This window comes from Sus scrofa, chromosome 1 (genome assembly GCF_054392235.1).
Source record: "Sus scrofa isolate SSC_HxYL_T2T_F1_AM1 chromosome 1, Sscrofa_HxYL_maternal_Yorkshire_Landrace_v2.0, whole genome shotgun sequence".
Taxonomy (NCBI): Eukaryota; Metazoa; Chordata; class Mammalia; order Artiodactyla; family Suidae; genus Sus; species Sus scrofa.
In genome coordinates this window covers 282,101,838-282,118,362 of record NC_139383.1, presented here as the reverse complement: position 1 = coordinate 282,118,362, position 16,525 = coordinate 282,101,838, and the positions used below count along the sequence as shown (strand labels likewise).

The 16,525-nt window shown below is 54.1% G+C and overlaps 2 protein-coding genes across 33 annotated transcripts in view; both read right to left on the bottom strand.

Moving 5' to 3' along the window:
* Positions 1-16,525, bottom strand: part of STXBP1 (syntaxin binding protein 1) — a 775,650-nt gene that overhangs the window by 212,706 nt on the left and 546,419 nt on the right. The window lies entirely within an intron of this gene.
* Positions 1-16,525, bottom strand: part of DNM1 (dynamin 1) — a 49,194-nt gene that overhangs the window by 21,889 nt on the left and 10,780 nt on the right. For 21 of the 32 annotated variants that reach the window (XR_014828350.1, XR_014828351.1, XR_014828356.1 and 18 more), the window contains exons 2-10: positions 11,158-11,231; positions 10,795-10,944; positions 10,250-10,453; positions 9,847-9,945; positions 9,587-9,747; positions 7,985-8,127; positions 7,721-7,856; positions 7,508-7,575; positions 6,071-6,209 (exon numbers count right to left, since the gene is read on the bottom strand). Coding sequence is in view for 9 of the 32 variants with exons in the window: in XM_084997727.1 (XP_084853853.1) it covers positions 6,071-6,209; positions 7,508-7,575; positions 7,721-7,856; positions 7,985-8,127; positions 9,587-9,747; positions 9,847-9,945; positions 10,250-10,453; positions 10,795-10,944; positions 11,158-11,231 (1,174 nt within the window). In the remaining 23 variants the exon portion in view is untranslated. Of the gene's footprint in view, positions 1-4,282; positions 4,422-6,070; positions 6,210-7,507; positions 7,576-7,720; positions 7,857-7,984; positions 8,128-9,586; positions 9,748-9,846; positions 9,946-10,249; positions 10,454-10,794; positions 10,945-11,157; positions 11,232-16,525 lie in introns of all 32 variants that reach the window. The other 11 variants (XR_014828322.1, XR_014828333.1, XR_014828341.1 and 8 more) reach the window with 1 other exon arrangement.

Sequence of the window (16,525 nt, the reverse complement as noted above, 5' to 3'; positions counted from 1 at the left end):
ACTTTCTGCGCACAAAAATTTACTGACTCATTATAAGAAATCTGAACTAAACTTTGTGAAATAGAAATAGCCCTATGTTCTTTGCTCTCTCAAAATAATGGTTGGCAACTATGCCTTTGGAATTTTATCATTTACATATATCACTATATGATATTATATACATTATATAGCTTATATATTTATCACTTATATATATTACTTTTCCCCCAAAATTATTATTATATTTTTTTCTTTTTTGGCCCTACTCTGAGAATATGGAAGTTCCCAGGCCAGGGGTCAAATCAGAGCTGCAGCTTCGACCTACACCACAACTGCAGCAGTGCCAGATCCTCAACTTGCTGTGCACTGCGGGAACTCCATTTCCCAAAAATTCTATATATTCTTTTCTGAAACCTGCTTTTTCTTCTCCATAGTACCTGTGGAGGGACATGTGAATGGAAGTAAATAGTCCTTGGCCTTTTAACAACTATAGTCTTTCATTGTTTGTGATCCTATAATCAATCCCCTCTTGATGGACATTTGGGTTGTTCCTAAAACATTACCATTTACCCTAATTACTGCTTTTTTGGTCTGCAATTCAGCAAAGGGTTCCACAGTTGTCTTTTTTTTTTTTTTTTCTTTCCACTCTTTAGGGCTGTACCCTCAGCATATGGAGGTTCCCAGGCTAGGAGTCCAATCAGAGCCACAGCTGCCAGCCTACACCACAACTACAGCAATGCGGGATCCGAGCCGCGTCTGCAACCTACACTACAGCTCATGGCAATACCGGATCCTTAACCCACTGAGCAAGGCCAGGGATCCAACTCGTGTCCTTATGGATTCTAGTCGGGTTCGTTAACCGCTGAGCCATGAAGGGAACTCCCGTTCCACAGTTTTTAAATGTTTATGTCTAGTAATCAGTCTTCTAGGAATCTATCCTAAGGAAATAATCCAAGAGAAAGAAAAACAGAGTTCTTTATACACAAAAATTTCATTGCCAGGTTATTTATAATACTGAAAAACTGGAGACAATTTCAATGTTCACCAATAGGAAAACGATTAAGTAAACCGTGATAATTCTATTCAATAGGGTGTTGTGCAATCATTAAGAATGCTGCTGTAGGAGTTCCCGTCGTGGCGCAGTGGTTAACGAATCCGACTAGGAACCATGAGGTTGCGGGTTCGGTCCCTGCCCTTGCTCAGTGGGTTAACGATCCGGCGTTGCCGTGAGCTGTGGTGTAGGTTGCAGACGCGGCTCGGATCCCGAGCTGCTGTGGCTCTGGCGTAGGCCGGTGGCTACAGCTCCGATTCAACCCCTAGCCTGGGAACCTCCATATGCCGCGGGAGCGGCCCAAGAAATAGCAACAACAACAACAACAACAACAACAAAAAGAATGCTGCTGTAGACTATGCAATAATATCCCCCAAAATATATATTCTCAAGAGAAAGGAGTTCCTATTGTGGCTAAGTGGAAATGAATCTGACTAGCATCCATGGGGACACAGGTTCAAATCGTGGCCTTGCCCAGTGGGTTAAGGATCCAGCATTGCCATGAGCTGTGGTGTAGGTTGCAGACACAGCTCAGATCCCATGTTGCTGTGGCTGTGGTGTAGGCCAGCAGCTACAGCTCCAATTCTACCCCCAGCCTGGGAACTTCCATATGCCACGGGTGCAGCCCTAAAAAGACAAAAAAAAAAAAAAAAAAGATGAAGAAAAAAAAAAAGAAGAAAGAAAAAGCAGGATACTAGTATATTCACCATGTGAATACCTAACAAGATAAATAAGCCTATGCATAGGGAAAATGGTTTGGAGAGAGGAACTGGTGAGAACCTTTTGGAGAGCAAATCTTGCAGAAGTCACCAAAACTGTGAGTCCTCATCTCCATTGACCAGGCAATCCTAGACTAGTAATCTGTCCTCCACAAACAACAGGCTAAATATGACAAATACAGCACTGTTTGAAAAAGGGGTGGAAAAAAAGGTTGAAATAACCTACCTGTCTGTCAGTAGGATATTGCATCAATAAACCCTGTCATATGTCTATAGCAGAGTACAATTCAGCCGTTCAAGAGTATGATTTTTGGCGCAGTGGGTAACGAATCTGACCAGGAACCACGAGGTTGCAGGTTCGATCCCTGGCCTTGCTCAGTGGGTTAAGGATCCGGCGTTGCCGTGAGCTGTGGTGTAGGTTGCAGACGCGGCTCGGATCCCGAGCTGCTGTGGCCTGGCGTAGGCTGGTGGCTACAGCTCTGATTGACCCCTAGCTTGGGAACCTCCATGTGCCGCGAGAGCAGCCCAAGAAATGGCAAAAAAACAAAAAAGAAAAAAAAAAAAAGAGCATGATTTTTTTTGGGGGGGGGCGGGTCACACCCGCAGCATGAGGAAATTCCCAGGCCTGGGATAGAACATGCCACTGCAGTGACCCAAGCTACAGCGGTGACAACACCAGATCCCTCACGGCTAGGCCACCAGGGAACCCATCAAGGGCATGATCTTTATGTAGCTACATGGAAGGATTCCATCCACACTGCGTGGTAAAAAAGTGTTCATGAATCAGTGTGTGATCACGTGATCCCATTTAGGTTAAAACTGGTGTATCTCTGTAATTAGTTAGGAAGGGTGTGCCATCAGCAATCCTTATCTCTAGGCTTGTGGGGTTATAGGGACTTTTGCTTTCTCTGGGCTATTTGAATATTTTTCTAACAATCACGTATGATCAGAAGAAAACCAACGCTGATAATTTCACTTTTTAAATAAGGATTGTACTTGCAGAAAATGTACAGCCATCTCCATGTGCCTCGCTGGAAAGGGAGGGTTGTTGCCTCCTTTTTACTTTTGGGCATTTTCCAAATTTTCTTTCATTGAGTATGTGCTACTTGTGTAATGAAAACCCAAATTTTTAAACAACTGAGTTATCTTTTGTCTTCTTCTGTAAAGGGATTTGAGGCAGCTTAAAATAAACTCAATGTTTTTTTAGTGTAGCAAAAGTAAAATTGTGTTGGGAGTTCCCTTTGTGGCTCAGTGGTTAATGAACCTGACTAGGAGCCATGAGGATGTGGGTTCGATCCCTGGCCTCACTCAGTGGGTTAAGGATCTGGTGTTGCTGTGAGCTGTGGTGTAGGTCACAGATGTGGCTCAGATCTGGCATTGCTGTGACGCTGGCGTAGGCCAGCAGCTGTAGCTGCGATTTGACCCCTAGCTTGGGAGCTTCCAAGTGCAGCGGGTGTGACCCTAAAAAGTAAAAAAAAAAAAAAAAGAAAAAAAAAGAAGAAGAAAGAAAGAAAGCAAAAACCAAAAAGCAGAAAAAGTAAGATTATATTGCTTAGTATTCATGATGCGGTGGGACTATAATTTAGATGCTACGATATACATTATGCAATGGAGACTCCAGCCCAGATTTGATCCCACCAGGACCATGCACCGAGTGGATGCTGATTTGCTTCCTCTGTTCCCATTTGGCACACAAGTGATGCAGGATTGTGAAAGGGGTGCACGGGACTATCTGTGGAGGAGCCACGAAAACCATGCTACTTATATGAAACAGGAAGTTAAGGCAGAGGTGCCCCATTTCCCAGCATAGGGAACTTTTGCAAATACAGGCGAGGCTGGGCTCATCTAGTCCCCTGGGAAGAACTGCTTCAGATGGTCTGGCTAAAAATCCCCCACATGTCCCAAAGGTGACAGACAGGAAAAAGGCATCGAAAAGGTCACAGATGACTCAAAAGAGGCTGACCCGTCAAACATGTATGGATTACAGAAAAGTGAGTAATCCAATATGCTTTTCGGCAAATTGATGTGGAGGGACTGGGGAAGCTCCCCGACCCCAGGAGGCCCTGATCCCAGATCTCTTCCCTTGGCGTCCCTGAGTCTCTGCTTTTCTTTTCTGAGACTCAGTTTTGTCATCTGTCCAAGGGGAATAGTACTGCCCATTTCTTCGGGTTGTTAAAGGGATCATGTCAGATACCAAGGGCAAGCACTTAGCCCAACTGAACACTTGCTCAATAAACGGCGGCCAACTCCTTTCACCCAGGTCATCAAAAGAGGCCACTGAGGATGCTTGGGTTCGAGCAAAGTCTTCTGGCAGAGATGGGGCCTGAGGGAATCATGAGTGCAGGCAGACCCAGGGGTATTAGCTGGCATGAGACCTCAGGGCCAGGAATCACCTGGACCAGCCTGGGCGTCTGGGTCCACGTGGGTGGCTGAGAGGCTGCCAGGCTTGCTCAGCGGATGGTTCTGCCCACGGGAGGCCCTGGCCCTGAGGAAGGGCCGGCCAGGCCCAGCCCCTCCCAGGCGGCCGTCATACCTTTTCGCTACACTTTCTGATGGTGGCCGTGAGCTCACTGACTACCATATCCACACACTTGATACTGGGCTCTTTAAGCTTCTGCACCTGCTTTTTCACTGTGGCTTCAAAAGCGAGGTCAGGTGTGAAGAGGCCCGTCCTGCACCCGGGGAGGAGGAGGGGACAGGAGGAGGAGGAGGAGCAGCCGGGGTGGGCGGGCAAGGAGAAGGAGGGGAGTGACAGCCAAGCAGGGCCAGGATCCGGGGTGGAGGATGGCACGGGCACGAGGGAAGAGAGAGAGACACCGACACAGAGAAAGAGAGAGAAGACAATGTGAGCGTGGGACCTGGCCATCCTGCTGCCACCCGGACTGGCACCTCCCAGGTGCTGCCAAGAAACACCTCCCACCAGGGCTCTGAGGGTCTGGAGGGGTCTGAGGGCCCAAGCCCCTGCCCCATCCAAGGGCCCTTATTGAGTTCATATTCTCTCCCCAGGGCTTGCTCCCCCCACCCCCACCCCATTCTTTAGCTACACTGAGCCTGCCCTCTCTCGCTTTTGCTACAACATTTTGGTCACAGCCTTGGGTCCTGCTGAGGAGCTGACCCAGGTCAGGACTCCACCCACTCATATTTTCTTCAATTCTAGGTTTCCCAGAACCTCCTGTATTTACTGCATCCCTACTCCAAAGCCCAGAACATTCCCTACCTCCATCAAGGTCGTTGCATCCAGCTGCCCAGGCTGTGCACTGCACAACTCAAGGGGGCTCCATTTACACAGACAAAGATGCAGATGGTGCCCTCTGGAGTTGCTGTGTAGCTGCCTGATCGCCATTCTCTAGCTCCCTGCTCTACTCCTGCCCTTCCCTTTCTCCTCGAGGGGTGTCCTTTGCCTTTCTCCCAAAGGGGTCTGGAGGAACTCAGTTTGGAAAGACAGAAAGAGAGAGAAAAGGAAAGACAGAAAGAGTGGAGATGGTGATAGAGAGGGGCCAGGGCAGGAGTGGGGAGGGGAAAGGGAGGGAGGCTGGGGGTGGAATCAAACGAGCACTGGACTTGGAGTCCAAAGCCTTGGCTCCGAGTATCAGCTCTGCCACCTCCTAGCTCATGTGATGTTGGGCAAGTCACTTGCTCTCCTGAGCCTCGGGTTTTCCTGCTGTGAAATGGGTGCCCTCTTCCCTGCCCTGCCCTGCCCTCCTTGAGTGGTTCTGTGAGGCTCAGATGATGCAGCAGATGGAAGTGGGCTCTGTCTCTGGAAGGCTGGATGTGGATGGAAGGGATGGGTTCAGTCCCGAGGGAGGGTCCTGCGTGAGGGTGGGTGCGATGGGGAAGATGCGGGGCAGTGGGGAGTCGGGGCACCTGCTTGACCTGGGTCCTCTGGAGCCTTCTGGCCTTCCAGGCCCCTAGGGCAGCACCCAAGAAAGTCCTGTCTCTCATCTGTCTCCAGGGCCCAGGCTTCCCCAAAACCCCTCTCGGAGCCCCCAGAGCGGCCCCCCCTTCTGAGGGCAGGTAAGGGGCTTAGGGTGCCCTCAAGGCCTCTTCTCCCTGAGCTGGGGGAGCCCTAGGTGGGCTCCGAGCACCGATCACCACCATCATAGCTGTCTGACCAACGTCTAAGCCCTGGTCCCCGGGCCTAGGGGCCGGGGGCTGAGTGGGGCCCCCTCGGAGAGTCCCCCTGTCCTGGACTGTGGCGGCCTGCCTCCCCCACCCCGCCGAGGCCTGAACATGCTACCGAGGAGGCAGTGGGGGAGGTGGGGGAGGAGCGCCTAGCAGCAGAGCAGGGCGGGGCAGGGGGGGCTGGCTGGGCGCTGGTTACCTTCTTGGTGCACTGTCTAACGGTGCTGATTAGCTCCGAGATAACCATGTCCACACACTTGAGACACGGTTCTCGGATCTTCTTCACCTGCTTTTTCACAATGGTCTCAAAGGCCATGTCTGGGGTAAAGAGCCCCGTTCTGAACGCCCGGAGCAGGAGAAGGGCACGGTGTCACAGGCCAGCTCCTGCCAGGAGCACCAGGCCAGGGGCCCACCCCAACCCCCTGAGCTCTGCCCTCGGGGTCCTCCCACTACCCCTCTCTGGGCCTCAGTGTCCCCACCTGTAAATGGGCAGGAGGGGTTCTAATGAAGGACTTTGAATCGATGCTCTTTTTTTTGGGGGGGGTCTTTTTGCCTTTTCTAGGGCAGCACTCTTGGCATATGGAGGTTCCCAGGTTAGGGGTCGAATCGGAGCTGTCGCTGCTGGCCTTTGCCAGAGCCACAGCTACGCCAGATCTGAGCCGCATCTGCGACCTACACCCCAGCTCATGGCAACGCAGGATCCTTAACCCATTGAGTGAGGCCAGGGATCGAACCCACAACCTCATGGTTCCTAGTCGGATTTGTTAGCCACTGAGCCATGATGGGAATTCTGAATCGATGCTCTTTAGGGCAAGACAAGGTCTGCTTATAACTGGTTGCATGCTGTGTCCTGTTTCATCTTAAGATTCTATTTTTCCAAAAGGTTCTATCTGCTGAAGGGAACGAGGAGAGAGGATTTTTTTTTTTTTTCCCTGTGCCTTGGCCAATGCAGTCTGTAAATTCCATGCTGAACCTTGGAATTGAACCTGGGACATTTTGGTCTTGTTCACTGCCTGGCACATAGCAGGTGCTTTAAAGTTTTCTCGTTGAATGATCATTGCAGATCTGAGTCCCTGAAGGGGAGCTAAGCTTTTAAGGAACAGTCTATTTCCAGTATTCCTTCCTGCTTCACAGGCTTTGGGGTTGGCTAGAGGGAGGGAGGTGGGGTGGAATGGGGCCAAGTTTGGGCTAATGGGATTATGGGAGGATCTGGAGGATGGAGAGGCCCCATCCCATCATAAAAGGTTCACAGACCAACAGCTAGATGCTCCACCCCAGGCCCCTACCCAGTGGTCTGGGCAGCTTTAGATGGGCCGGGGGCCCAAGCCCTGAGGGTGCTTCTCCAGCCACTGTGTCTTGGGCTCCATCCAGCTTGGTCTAGCCTCCGGGCCCTACTCTCAGAGCCAAGCAAAGGAGGGCAGCAGGCTGCAGGTAGGGGGATGGCCACGTCTCCCATCCACCTCCCCCCAGCCAGAGCCCATCCAAAGTGGGGGCCAGAAAGCTGGGGGACAGGAGACTGGGGACTGGGGCTCTTGGTCCTTCCTGAGGGAGGCTCGCTCCATCACTCCTTCTGCCTCTGCGCTAGACCCCTGCTGCTTTCCAGGGTTCAGCTCCCCTCCCCAGGCCCCATACGTGCCTAATGCCATGGATATTCTTGATGGCATAGCTGATCTCCCTCCGGAGTTCCTTCTCATCAAACTCCATCTGCGGAGGAGAGCAAGAGATGGTGGGTCAGGGCCTATCCTGCTCCCAGGGTTGGGCACCAGGGCCTCTAGTGGGGTCGTGGGAGAGACCTAGGTAGGTGAGTAAGAGGGAGGGTAGCCCTCCTGCCCCTGGGGAGCCCGCCTACCTTGACCAGCTCAAAGGGGAAGCGCTCATGGAAGATCCGGTTGATGCGGGCTCCCCCCGACAGTTCGTAGGTGTCGATCTGGTCCCCTGAGCCTTCAATGCGCTTCTCAAAGTCGACAGCGAACTGCTGGACCATCCTGCGGGGGAGAGGGTTATGACCTGAGTGGGTGGCAGCAGCCCAAGGGAGGGAGAGCCTGGTGCTGGGAGGCTGGGCGGTGGGGGGGCAGCTCCGTGTTGGGGAGTCAGGAGGTGGGGAGGGCCTCACTGCAGCAGAGCCTTGGTCTTGCGTGCTGGGTCATCGGGGCGGAAGTTCTTGTACTCCTCCACCTCCTTCTCAATGGACAGCAGCTGGCTCTGCAGCTTGTTCCGCAGCCCGGGCAGTGTGTCCCGGATGTGGTTTGTCAGTTGCTGGGGATGAGGTCGAGGAAAGGGTTGAAGCCATGGTCACAACCCCCGGAATGCCCACAGGATCAGGCAGGGACCCAGATGTCTGGGGTCTCTGTGGCCCTGGTGACGTGTGTAGCCATAGCCCCACCCACTGCTGCCTTGCCCACCAGAATGAATGCTGCCGGAGGGCAGGGCCTGGCACCCAGTACATGCTACAGAGGTGCATTAACCGAGTTCAAGAATCAGGAGTTCCCGTCATGGCACAGTGGTTAACAAATCCGACTAGGAACCATGAGGTTGCGGGTTCGGTCCCTGCCCTTGCGCAGTGGGTTAAAGATCCAGCGTTGCCGTGAGCTGTGGTGTAGGTTGCAGACGCGGCTCGGATCCTGCGTTGCTGTGGCTCTGGCGTAGGCCGGTGGCTACAGCTCCGATTCAACCCCTAGCCTGGGAACCTCCATATACCACAGGAGCGGCCCAAGAAATAGCAAAAAAGACAAAAAAAAAAAAAAAAAAAATCAACAACTCCATTTTCAATAGAAGCCAGAAATCTAGATTTTGTTTTGTTTTAGGGCCGCACCCACGGCTTATGGAAGTTCCCAGGTGAGGGGTTGCATTGGCACGTGGGATCCACGAGTCGCGTCTGCAACCTACACCACAGCTCACAGCAACGCCGGATCCCCACCCACTGAGTGAGACCAGCGATCGACTCTGGATCCTCATGGATAGTAGTCGGGCTCTTCACCCGCTGAGCTGCAACGGGAACTCCCTAGATTTTTATTTGAAATTACCTGATTTTGACTAATTTAAGATTTTTGGACACCACAAGAGCCAAACGAAATGAATCCCGGCCGGTGATGGCTAGAAGGCTGTCCCCTAGTGCTCTCTGGGTTTAAGGCCTCCTTTAAGGTAATTCTCAAGTTCTGGGGCTCACTGTGGTTAGGTTCCCACACACAGTATCTCGAGGAACTGCACAACGACCCTAAGGAATGGGTCTTATCACCAACCATCACTTTACCAATGCAGAAATAGAGGCTCAGAGAGCTGGAGAGTCTTGGTGGGTGAGCGACAAAGCTGAGAGAGGAACCCAGGTGTGTGGCCTCCAGAGACTTTGATTTTGCCCCATGCCACACAGACACACACACACACCCCTCAGTAATTCTGCAGGCCCCATCCCAGATGGAGAAGCACCCTAGGGAAGCCCCTGGAACCACCCATCCCCAGATGAGCCTCTCCCCATTTCAAAAGGAACCAAGGTCTTCAGTCTTGAGTCCCCAAGCCCAAGCCCTTGTCAGGGCCAACCTCCATATGAGGCCTGGGACTTCTCTCCATCCTGGGGGATTCCGGGGCTCCCCTGCCTGGCCCCAGACAGAAAACAGTCAGCGAAGCTCTGTGGGATGGTAGGCAACCTTCGCAAAACAAACTTTAATGATTCTGTCCTCATGCCGGATTCCCCAGGCCTCAGACTGGCCTGAGCCCCTACCTGGTTGAGGACCTTCTGTAGGTAGGGCGTGCCCATGCGGTCAGCCAAGTGGCGATAGGAAGGGTGGGAGAGGAAGAACTTGCGTTCAGCAGCCAAGGCAGCCGTGATATCTTTCTTACCATCGATGTCCTTCTGGCTTCGGTTTACCACGCCAATGTAGCCTGTGGGCGGGGCGGAGGTCAGGGGCCACCAGCCCTGCAGGGGGCGGGCTGGGGCCAAGGGGCGGGGCGGTGGGTGGGTCAGGGGCGTGGCCTGCCTACCCCTGCGCAGCGGGAGCAGCTTGTTCTCCAGAACATCGCGAGCATCTGTTCCTTCGTCCATCAGGTCCAACTTGGTGATCACCCCAATAGTGCGCTGACCTGGGGCGGGGGGGGTGGGGGTGGGTGGCGGGAGAGGGTTGTCTACATCCGCACTCGCCCTCACACAGGAGACCCCAGGCTCTCCCAATCTCACCCCACTCCCCCCATCTCCCAGCCCACTCCCTCCCTCACCCACTGCCTGCCTCTTCTCTCCTCGACTCATTCATTCTTCACAGTGGCTAAAATGATTTTTAAAGATATAAACATGATCCCAGCGCTATTCACTGAGATCCTCCGGTGGCTCCCCCTTACACTGTGAGTAGACCCCGGGGGCCTTGCGTGTCAGGTGCCTGTGGGAACCTACCCTGGGGGTCCACCTCCTTGGCGACCTTGAGGGCATCGGAGTTGGCCAGGTCGGAGTTGGCAGGGGACACAGCCAAGATGAGGCAGTTCTCCTTGGTGACGAACTGCATCAGCATGTCTCGGATCTGGAACTCGATGTCAGGAGGCTGGTCCCCCACCGGGACCTTGGTCATTCCGGGCAGGTCCACTAGGGTCAGGTTCAGCACTGGACAGGGCGGCAAGAGGGTGGGCTCAAGGCGAGGAGCGTGGCCATGGGCGGGGGGGGATTAAGGAACGGGGCGGAGCTTAGAGATCCGCTGGGAAGCTTGGCCGTAGGTGGGTGGGGTTAGGGAAGAGAGCTACTGCAGAGGCCCGTTAGAGGCGTGGCCAGGGGTGGGCGGAGCCATAGCAAGGTGGGGCGTGGGGTAGGAGGCTCGGAGAAGCCGCTGTGGGGGCGGGGTCTGTAAGGAGGTGCCAGCTGAAGGGCGGGGCCAAGGAGCTGGTTTCCCAAGGGGCGTGGCTCAGGAAGTGAGCTCAGTGGCCGCGGGCAGAGCCAGGTCGCCTCACCGTGCGGCGAGTAGACGCGGAGGTTGATGGGCACTGGAGAGATTCCCTTGTTGGTGCCGGTGACCCGGTCTGTCTCGGCCTCAATTTCCAGACGAACCTCTTCGAAGTCGGTGAATTTCTTCCCCTTGCAGTGCAGGAACTCGGCATATTCTGCCCCAGAAGGAGGAGGGGGGAGGGGGAGTAAGCATCATAGCCCAGAACCCACCCGGATCCCTTCTCCCCCTGGGAAAAGATCCCTCACACACACGCATCCCCAACACCGCCTTCTCTTCCCTCCCCCCACAACAAAGCCACCTCTCCCTTATGCATTTCTATCCCCGCTGTTCAGATGGGAAATGAGGCCCCAAGAGGGGAAGCCCATACCTGTGGTAGCATTGACCAGCTGCAGAACCAGGGGACGTCGGGTGACAATGCCAGATCCTCGTGGCAGGAAGTCCCTGCAGTGAGTTGGGAGTGAGAGGAGCGGTAAGGTCTGAGGAGGCTCCCTCTGTCCTAGGGGCACCTGTCCTGCCACTGGGAGCTCCGAAGCTCTCCAAAAGTGCCCTGCCACACCTTAGCCCAAGGGCTTTAGGTCACTAAGGGGAGAGGGCAGGTGAGAAAGGTGAAAAGGCCACTCCGAGTCCTCTGGGTCACAGAATTTGTGCATCTGAACTGCCCCCAAAACAAGACCAGAGACCCCCAGACAACTCTCAGATCCGCTCTGTGTTGGTTCTAAGCCAACAGGAAGCTCCTGCCCCAACCCAGCCACTTCCATTCAACTCAGGAGAAACTGAGGCATGCGGTGCCCCGCCACCCATGTCCAAGTGTCCAGTCCAGAATGGATGCCAAGGAAACGGGGCTGCATCCCCTCCCCTCCCTTCCGCTGTGGGGAAAGGCACCCTCTCACTTCCCCTTCCCAGGCCCCATCTGGCTGGGGTTGAGGATGAGGGGGATGGGAGAAGGAGGAGACAAGGAAAAAAACTCATGTTTCTTAAGTGACTACTGCACACCAGGCTCCTTGTGGGTAGTGTCTCATGGACTCCACCTAATAGCCTCACGAGGAAGACACTGCTGTTATCCCCATTTTACAGATGAGGACACTGAGGCTCAGAGACATTCAGGTTGCAAAGCCAGTATCTACCAGACCCTTGGGCACCTGATCTGTTTGACCCCCTGGTGAAAGGTTCCTGCCCTTTAGCTCTCTGCAGACCCAGCTCCCCTTGAAGGACTAGATCCAAGGGGTTGCTAGGTCACCTCCTGCCCCCAGACAATATCTATTCCTCAGACAGCTGCTTGTGCCGGTGTCAACCTCAACAGTTTTTTCAGCTCTTTTTAAACATTTTTTTTTTTTTTTGTCTTTCTAAGGCCACACCCACAGCATATGAATGTTCCCAGGCTAGGGGTCATATCGGAGATGTAGCCGCCGGCCTATGCCACAGCCACTGCAACACCAGATCCAAGCCTACACCAGAGCTCACGGCGATGCCAGATCTTTAACCCAATGAGCGAGGCCAGGAATTGAACCTGCGTCCTCATGGATACTAGTCAGATTCATTTCCACTGAGCCACAACGGGAACTCTTGTTCTGTTAATTTCTGCTGTACAGCTAAGTGACTCAGTCACACATAATATATATACATTCTTTTTCCCATATTATCTTCTACCATGTTCTATCACAAGTGACTGGATGTAGTTTCCTGTGCTATACAGCAGGATCTCATTGCTTATCCGTTCTAAATGTAAAAGTTTGCACCTACTGACCCCAAACTCCCGATCCACTCACTCCCCCTCCCCCTTGGCAACCACAAGTCTGTTCTCCAAGTCTGTGCCTTTTGGCTAACTCTTGAGCGTGCCACTTCTCTCTGTCCCGTCTGCAATATTCATCTCCCCACCCACCCATGGTCCCACCCAGGCCAGCACAAGAAGGAAGCCTCTCCAGGGACAGGCTCTTGGGATCACAGTCATGGGATTCCCAGGACTCTGGAAAGGGGGAGCAGGCCAGAGCCTGAGGGACCGTAGTGATCTGGCCAGCCACCTGATTCGTGGAGAGAGACCCGGGAAGGGGAAGGGACACGCTCAAGGACCTACAGGACTGGGACAGAGCCAGAGCATGAACCTGGGTCCCTTGTCCCAGCTGAGAGCCTAACCCAGACTCACAAAGCTTCCTGCACCCCAGACAACAGACTAGGCCTAGGCTTCTGGGTTCAAGGCCTCTTCCTGGGGCCCTGGGGAGGCCTCTTCCATCCCCTGTCCTCACCCTGCCCTACCTCCGGGGAGAGCAGAGACTAGCGGGGAGGAGCCAGCCACGTTATGGGGAAGGAGGATGATAAAAATCCTGCATTTATCCATCACCTCTAGATGCCAGACAGATGCTTTTCATTTGTGCAGGACAGTGAGTTTCAGAGGGCAGGGCCTGCATCCTTGTGTATGTTACAGTATCCCAGGGCCCAGCACAAGGCTTAGCTCACGGGAGGTCCTTAATAAACGGGGACCGAGGAGTTCTTTTGTGGCACAGCAAGTCAAGGATCCTGCACTGTCACTGCAGAGGCTTTGGTCACTGCTGTGGCGCAGGTTTGATCCCTGGCCTGGGAACTCCTGTTATGCCATGGATGTGGCCAAAAAATAAAAATAAAAATACAAAAATGAGGACTGAAGCCCCACATCCTGGAAAAGTGCTCTCATATGGAAATGATCATTTTTACAGAGGAGGCACCTGAGGCTCCGAGAAGTGAGGCAACTTCTTCAAGTTCGCTCAGGAATGACAAGGCTGAGCGTCAAAGCCAGCGTCTGTTGGACCCCAGAGCCTGGGAACTTCCCCATCACACTCTGCTGCCCCCTAAACCTGAGGAGCCAGACTTGCCTTTTTTTTTAAATTTTTTTTGTCTTTTTTTTTTTTTTGCCTTTTCTTGAGCTGCTCCTGTGGCATATGGAGGTTCCCAGGCTAGGGGTCGAATCCGAGCTGTAGCTGCCAGCCTATGTCAGAGCCACCGCAACGCGGGATCCAAGCCAAGTCTGCGACCTACACCACAGCTCACGGCAACGCCAGATCCTTAACCCACTGAGCAAGGCCAGGGATCGAACCCACAACCTCATGGTTCCTCGTCGGATTCGTTAACCACTGTGCCACGACGGGAACTCCCAGACTTGCTTTTTTATGTAATTCAGTTTAATTCAGTCTAGAACATAGTTGGAAGCAGCTGCTCTGTGCCGGGCCCTGTGCTGGGCCCTGGGGATGGGAGAGGATGAGTCAGACAATTCCCACCCCGAGGAGCTCACAGCGTGGTGGGAGAGACACGTCAACAGATAATGCAATGCGGTGTGACATGTGCTGAGACAGAGGCGCACCAGGCAGCACAGCGAGGGAGGTGATTAACTGGGGGGCCGGTGGGGGACTTCCTGTCTCTGTCTCTCCCATCCTTTACTCCTTTGCCGGGGGTGACCCCTTAGGCGGGACCTCTGGTCTCACAGAGGCTGAGGTGGGCCTGGGGACCTGAGGTTGACCGTCTTCCCCACCAGCTCCTCACCCAGCAATACTGGTCCAACCATTGTTGCCATGGAAACTGCAGGAGGGGCTGGGAAGGATGAGGCTCCCCACAAAGCGCCCCCTCCCCACGCAGAGACCTGAACCCTCCCGGAGCGCTTCCCTGAGAGCCCCCACCCCCCCCACAACTGCCCCTGAGAGATGGGCCCACTCGGCCCTGGCAGGCCTGAGGGGCAGTGGCCCCTGAGGTGTCATATGGAAGCTATGGGGAGCCCAGCTGGAGGGGTGGTCAGGGGTCTGGGCTAGCCCGCTTCCCATCGCTCCCTCCCAGGGCTACTTAAAGGACAAGCAGCTTATGGAAAGCAGAGATTAGAGCGCAGAGCCATGTGTGGGAGCCAAGCACCTCCTCAGACCAGGATCTCCCAGAGCCAGGGTGGGGATGCGGGTGCCGGGGGGTGGGCATCTTGGCCCAGGCTCTCAAAGGGCCTGCACATCAGAATTCCAGGCTCTCAAAGGGCCTGCACATCAGAATTCCCTGGACAAATCAGCTATGATGAAAATAATTTTTTTAAATAAAATAAAATGTAAAAAAAAAAATTCCCTGGGTAGCTTGTTAAAATGCACACACTTCACACAGGCTGGGTTTGAATCTCAATGGGGGTGGGGAGGAGGGAATCCGGATCTTAAATGCGCCCCCCTTGTGATTTTCATGTTCCTGTCAAGTTTAAGAATCCCTGGCTCAGTGATGAGGAGAGAGTGCCAGGCAGAGGCCCTGGGTTCGAATCCCACCTGGGCCGTTCCCTGACCCCGTGCCCCTGGGCAAGTAGTTTCCCCCTCTGGGCCTCTGGGTTCTCAGCTGTAAGTCACATGATCTAAACCCAGCACCGCAGGCTACCACTCACGACTGCAGGACGAGTCGTGGAGCCTTTTCAAGGAAAGAGCTTAGCCTGTGCCTGGAACAGAGGAGGTGCTCAGCATCAGAGGGGCCTGTTGAGCGCTTCCTGTGCTCAGCCTCCTCCCTCGGAGGATTCCCAAATTTCAACACGAAATCCAGCATCTGAGGAACCCTCTGTCTCACCTCCTCTGGGCTCTGAATCAGATCGTGGGATTCTCTCCACCGAATTTTGGATGGAAATGATGGACCGCAAGGAGGAGGAGTTTTCAGAGCTCATCTCACTCCTCTGTCACTGTCCAGAGGATGGGACCGAGGTCCGGAGAGGAGCAGGGGGCTGTGAGGCCACACAGCCATGGGAGAGGGGGCCGAGTTGGGATCGGAGTGGGAGGCCCATCCCTGGATGGGCAGCGAAGAGCGCCGGCTGGTTCCCTTGTCCAGACTGCGAGTGCCCAGCTCCTGGCTGGACTTCCCGCTGGGCACAGGTTGGGCACAAGTGTGTGCCCCCCCGCCCCAGTTCCTGCCGTCCACCTGGACAGACTGCCTCTTGTGCTCTGTTAAAGTGCCCCCTGGCACCTCCTCCCTGGGGATTGGGGCCTGATCTGGTCTCCAGTCAGAGCCACCCCAGCACCTCCCACCCAGCTCCTGGTTAGCCTGAGGGAGGACAGGACAGGTGCCCAGAGAGAAGTGTGCTGGGCCCACCAGCCTCGAATGTCGCGTGGGAGGGGTGGATGGTGACATGCCAGCTCTTCCCACTTGTTCTGGACAGATGGCAGTTTCCCAGGGAGGCCTTGCCTTGCCGACTGCAGAGACACCTTCAAACCCCAAGAACAGGGAGGAAGAAATAAACACAGCTCAGGACCTCCAGGCACCACAAGCTCCCTGTCTAAATTGGCGCTGTCACCCCAGGGGCCCTAGAGAAATTACCCCAAAACCCAAAGTGACCCCCAGCCCTACTCTGGTATCTGAGATCTGGGCCTAGAGCTCAAGGGACCTTGATTCCCAGGTCCTGCTGAATGCAGACAACACCGGAAAGCAGCATGCTTGATCTGGCGTGTACCCAGCAGTGGTCATCCTTCTAAGTCTCCTGTTTCCTGGGCTCTAATGTCATACAGGCCTGGCATTGAATGTCAGAGGTGCCCGAAGGAGCTGTGTGGCTATGGACAAATGACCAGACCTCTCTGAGCCTTAGTTTCCATCTCAGTAAAATGGGGTTTCTGTGAGGCTTATATAAATTAATGCCTGAATAAATGGTAGCAGCGATTATAAATACAACTTGTTGAGCAAGCTGAGAATACAGGCTGGGCTCCCACCACCGTGTCACCCATCGGGGGTGGGGGGTGCGGAGGAAGGGGGGGCGGAGGCCAGGACAGTTCCAT